Source organism: Mesoplodon mirus (assembly GCF_964341445.2).
Source record: "Mesoplodon mirus genome assembly, chromosome: 17".
In the NCBI taxonomy this organism is placed as follows: Eukaryota; Metazoa; Chordata; class Mammalia; order Artiodactyla; family Ziphiidae; genus Mesoplodon; species Mesoplodon mirus.
This window is the reverse complement of record NC_138993.1, coordinates 20,794,887-20,800,922: the sequence shown is the minus strand read 5'-3', so window position 1 is coordinate 20,800,922 and position 6,036 is coordinate 20,794,887. Positions and strand designations below refer to the sequence as shown.

The following is a 6,036-nucleotide window of genomic DNA, read 5'->3' as shown; positions in this document are numbered from 1 at the left end:
TCACCACCACTCTGTATCTGGAGGCAGGTTAATGTAATCAAAGGTTATAGCTCTGAAAAGTATGATGGTAGGATTTTAAAGCTCAGATTACATAGGTTGGTTAACTCTTGGTTTGTTTCAAGTATTACTGAGCTATATTTGAAGTACATCCTCAACTATTAATGCATTATTCACAGCTGTCCAATAATAACTTCAGCAGTAAAATATCTGAAGTATGAAACATGTAATGGTGATGACAAATGTTTTAGAACATCAGGAGTAAGATTAATGAAGAGCCAAGTAAATCTACAACAAGAAAAGGGAAGGTACGTTTATTAAAAATAAAAATAGTCCACAGTCTCTGATAACAAACAAAACCATTCAGACTCGAAATATATCCAATATACATTGTAACAATGCACATATATTAAAAAAACCAAAGAGCCATTAAGTCGTTTTGTTACAATTTTAGAAAGGAAAACAGGATTGTGGCTTGCTCCTGCCTACACACAGCATGCAGGCCCAGCCCTGCTTTCTGTAAGGATGATCCAGTACGTAAATCAGTGGCTCCATTTCATAAAAAAATCTGTGTAGGCTGGAAGAGCAGGGATGACCGTTTTCAAAGTCTTCAGTTTTTTGTTTTATTTTCTGCAGCATGCGGGCCTCTCACTGCTGCGGCCTCCCCTGCTGCGGAGCACAGGCCCCGGATGCGCAGGCCCAGCGGCCATGGCCCACAGGCCCAGCCACTCCGTGGCATGTGGGATCCTCCCGGACCGGGGCACGAACCCATATCCCCTGCATCGGCAGGCGGACTCCCAACCACTGCGCCACCGGGGAAGCCCCAAAGTCTTCAGTTTTAACAAAAGGTACAGAATAAACTACTAAATCTAGATGTTTCACATTATTTTACATGAGTATCAATCAAGTACTGTGTAAAAATTTTTGTAAAATCTTGTTAGCCAAACTAGTGTCTTTAAATCAAAGTTTGTCACTCTTTTAGCATGGCTGATAAGTCTTTTCTGCCTTTGTCACTAATAACACTTGTCAAACCAAAGAACTTTGAAAAAGAATATGCACTGATGAAGGGAAATAGTACCGAAAATGTGCCTGGACTTCAGTCTTAAGACACACACAGTTCCTGTTGGATACTGGACTGTGAGAGTTTATTATCTTCAGTCTTTTCAGGTCCTGAGGCCTGGCAAGTAGTCTTCCGCTTAAATAATCGAAGACTCAGTCGTAAGAGTTCATTGTCTACCATTGGAGCATTTGTATAAGCTTGTTTTATGGTGCCCTATTTGGAGAAAACAAAAACAAATTAAACATGTAAATTATTAGTTGACAGTAGAAAAGACAGGTTAACTGCTAAAAAAAATATCAGTTATAAGAAAAATTAGTTTGTGATGAATATTAAATTAGCTGTATTGGATATTTAAAAGCAAAATTAAGAAATGTTTGCAGACTCAAGGAATCTTAGAAAAGAAAGCCATCTCTAGAGGGTGCCTAGTCTAACTTCTTGCTTAAAGTAGGAATCTTCTCAACAATCCCTGACAGGTAATCAAGTAGTTTTTACTTCATCATTTCCAATGACAAAACAAAACAACAAAAAACACACTGCACATTCTATTGTTGAATGGTACTATTTCTTCTACATTTTGAAATAAAATCTCTTCTATGGAGCTACACACTAATTTCAGTCTTACTTTCACATGACAATCAATTCTCTGAAGAGAAGCACCGAACATTCCATACTCCTTACTGGTCTGTTGATATGCCATTAAGATGTAGGCTCCAGAACTGAACAAATTCTCCAGAAGACAGCTAGCCGATCAGTGCAGGCTACTAGAGAAACTACTATCTCCTTTGTTCTAAGATGTAGATCTCTAGTATTGGAACTTAAAGCTACATTAGCAGTTTTGAACATTATTGTCATAAAATTTTGTTAAATGTTCTCCAACCATGTGTATAATGAAATAAAGATTTGAATATCTCCAGCATTCTGCTATTTCTCTTCTAGGATCTTTAAAGGAAGAGTGATGCCTTGACCACATTTGCATTATAAAAACTATCTTATACATTGGGATACAGTAAAACTGGCTTTTTATGTATAGTTCTGTGAGTTTTCACTCATGTATATATTCAAGTAACCATGACTGCAATCAAAAAAATTCCTCTGTTGTCTTTCTCAATTGGGGGTTCCTTACCTGAACCAAACAAAAAATAAGCTGAGTTTCAATTTTCTTTATTCTTCAAGTAAATGTTTACATATAATCACTTGTGTTTATTTCCTCTCTTCAATTTGGTATATTCTCATAAACACTATATAATCTCCTCACCACTCTGTATCTGGAAATTTTTTTTCCTTGACCTTCAATTTAAATAAGTTTCTAGTATATTTCATTATCTAAAGAAACTTCGCAAATGAAAAATATTTCACAGGAATAGACTATTTACAATTTTTTCCAGTACCAATAACAATTTGTCATTCAAAACAAATGTTATTCAAAACTATTAAAGTAAAATAAAAAGTACTACAAATTCTAATAAAATTCTTTCTTTTGCATGTGTAAAAGACTGGGAAACTAAACTCATAAAAGCAGATAATGAGACCTTAATTTCACCTTAAAGCAATCAAATGAAGAATATGTCATCCATACTACTCAACAAACATGTTCCAATTTTTCTAAGGAAACAACAGTACCTTCTCATTTTTAACAAGCTGCTTTCGGATTGCAGAATCCCGCCTGAAGCATAATGCTTTACAGCATGGTCCAAGATTACTAAGAAGACTTGCTCTTTCCTCTTTTCGTAGTAATGCAGCCATGTTGAGAGCCCCCAATTCATGTTCAAAAAGATTGTCTGCGTCTTTCAATAAAAAATAAACACATTAAGGCTTCTGAAAATAGAAATGTTATCAACTGCTTAGATGAATATTCCACAAAGTCTATCTATACTAAGTTTATCTATACTTTATCAAAGTTACCAACAGTGGTGAAAACTATTTCATATTAAAGGCAATATGTTCTCTGTGAGAGAACTCCAGCATGTAGTTTTGGTGCTGGGCTCAAACAAAAATAAATACTCTGATAGCCACTTTAAGATATAAGAAAAGCAGAACTGGGAGACAGAATTTAGACACGGATTACTAACTATGGGAAAAAAGTTCAAGTTAAGAATGAGTAAAGTCAAATTCAAAATATTGCGTACCATCAACTACTAAAAGTTCTAGATTCAGGACTTTATTATGGCAAGATTCAAATGTAGTAATGTGACTACATTCTGTGAACCCTAAAAAACTTAGGAAAGGGATTAGCTGTTTGCTAGATAATCTGCAAATTTTATCCAATATTTGGTCACTGTAAAAACCTGGGACAATGTATCAAAATCACTTAGTTTTAAGTCATAACATGCAAAGTAGGGAGAAAACACTTAATAAAAATAGAGAGTGAGTTAAAAATAGACAAGAAATCAAAATTTACAGAATAGGGTCAGTCATTAATCTAAATAAATAACAGAAAGAGTAGTAACTTCAAAGTTAACGTTCCAGGGGTTGGCCAAGAGTATGAATGGTATCAGGTAGTGTTTCTATAGCAACATGATCAAACAGGTTACTGCTAGAACCCACAAAGGGAAATAGTAAATAACACCTAGGTAAAAACAAAACAAACATTTGAGAATTAATGGAATTGCATTACATATTTCATTTCCTGAACTGCAGAGCATAAATAGTGAGATTAGATAACAAGAAACCTGTCTCATGTAATATACCTAGTCGGTAAGTTATACACCTAGTGAATAGGTTTATAACAAAAGCAAAAATAAATGTAAACAAAAACTCAGAAATAGTTCATAAACTTTGATGTCTATCAGAATCATCTGAGGAGTTTTTAAAAATACAGTGCCAGGGCTCTACCACCAGACCTACAGACTCTCCAGTTGGAACTAGGATACCTTAGTGGGGGGAAAAGGCAGTTCCTCAGGTAATTCAGCCATACCAATGTTTGAGCCAACCAATGACAGTCATATAATGCACACCATTAAAAAAAAAGCACCAAACATTCACCACCAATCTACTATAGATACAAATAAAGAAATCTCCATTGAGTCCATGCACTTCCTTGAAAATTGCTCATTAAGACAAATTACTTTGTATATAAATCTTTTCTGCTTTCACAACAGTAGACTATAAAACACACTTGCAAACCTCCCTAGAATGTATAACATGTCTAAGCTTAGTCTCTTCCTGGTTTTGAACTGACCAGCACCAAATAACTCGAGACAGATTAAACACGTATATAAGTACAAGTAAACCAAAGGAACTAAGATAACTGGGAAAGTTTAGCTTCAAAGAACTTAATCATACTAAAATCATAAAACCTGGACAAAAGCAATTTAACCAATAACCAATTTGCTTAGATATGAACAATATCTAGTTCACTTCCCCAGGCTCTATTTCATTTAGCCCTGGGTAAAACCACTGAGCACTTTGACATTAGAACTTACCTGTTAAAAAGTAACTTTGATACAGTAAGATCATTGTGCTATGTTTACAACTTTTCTGTAGGCTTAAACTTTTCTCAAAATAAAGTAAAACAGACTTTGACCGTGAGGATTAAATACTGAAAATAAGTGAGTCCTCAAAAAAAAAAAAAAAAAAGTTCTTATACTGTATGTAACTGCTACATGAGAACAGAACAGAATCCTTTTCAAAGGCACCTTAATATTTATATTAAACATTATATAGTCGAAGTGGGACAGAATTACCTTTGGGTTTTTCTAAAAGTCTCTGACATGTTTCTTTGACTTTAGTAAAGAGTTCAGAACCAGCCAACTTTTTAGAGATCCCAATTCTCAGCATAACGGCTCCAGGTGTGAATTTTAAGAGTGCAGCCCCAGGCTCTCGGGGTTCTTTTGGATGCTTTGGCATAAGACCAGACCAGTCCACATCTATCACATCTAATGGATCTAGAAAAAAGTTAAAGAACAGAATTTTATTACACCAAGAAATATTCTCGTTATCTATAGAGAAATATAGATTCCAAGCCACAGAAGGCGTTAAATAACAAGTAATATAAATCAAAAAAGGCATATTCTTAAAACAAAAGATTTTCTATTAAAAACTAATATTTAGAATCTTAAGGACCTCTACAAATAACTTTCTCACCAAAGGAAAAGAGGCGAAGAGGTCACAGGCGAGTGCCTCCACCCCCCCCATTTCATTTATATGTGGAATCTAAAATGAAAAGAATCAAACAAAAAGAAAACCAAACTCATAGATACAGAGATTGGTGGCTTCCAGAGGGGAAGGAATGTGAAGTTTAGACAAATGTGTGAAGGGTATCAAGAGGTACAAACTTGCAATTATAAAATCATGGGGATGTAATGTATAGCATGGTAACTATAGTCAATAATATTGTATTTCAACATTAGAAGTTGCTAGAAAGTATATCCGAAAAGTTCTCATCACAAGAAAAAAAATTTGGTAACTTTGCATGGTGACAGATGGTAACTAGACTTAATGTGGTGATCATGTTGCAATGTATACAAATGTCAAATCATTAGGTTGTGTACCTGAAACTAATGTATGTCAATTATACTTCAATAAAAAACACAAACCCCCCCCAAAAAAAAGGCAAGCAAACAAACACCTAAGCAAACCCATTCCTACAAATAATGCATTTAAATTGCCTGAGAGATCCTCAATGAAAGAACTCCATCATTTCACTAGATTAGGTCTGACATTTTGAAGCTTGGTACCAGTCATTTCAAGGGTTAGTTAAATCCAGGAGTGTATTTAGTCTGCATGTGTGCATGCATACACAGACACAGTTTACCTTTTAAAAACAGATGATTCATTATGAAATAAATTTAAGAATCAGGTAGTGGCTATGATTAAAATTGAGAATAATCTATCCACTGATAAGTCAGAGTTTAGGAAATTAACAAAATAATGTTCTATTCAGAAATACCTAATAGCTGATAATAATAAAGATAACACTCATATATACATTATACATTAGTAGAAAAAACTGTAAAATACAAGAGCAAATTAAGTCAAAA

General features: G+C 34.4%; 1 protein-coding gene across 5 annotated transcripts in view; it reads right to left on the bottom strand.

The window, feature by feature from the left end:
• Positions 1-295: 295 nt before the first annotated feature.
• Positions 296-6,036, bottom strand: part of ZC3H13 (zinc finger CCCH-type containing 13) — a 136,508-nt gene continuing 130,767 nt past the window's right edge. For all 5 annotated transcript variants that reach the window (XM_082601921.1, XM_082601922.1, XM_082601923.1 and 2 more), the window contains 3 exons: positions 4,741-4,941; positions 2,678-2,841; positions 296-1,270 (listed from right to left, as the gene is read on the bottom strand). In XM_082601921.1, the coding sequence (XP_082458047.1) occupies positions 1,100-1,270; positions 2,678-2,841; positions 4,741-4,941 (536 nt within the window). In that variant the 3' untranslated portion in view covers positions 296-1,099. The remainder of the gene's footprint in view (positions 1,271-2,677; positions 2,842-4,740; positions 4,942-6,036) is intronic.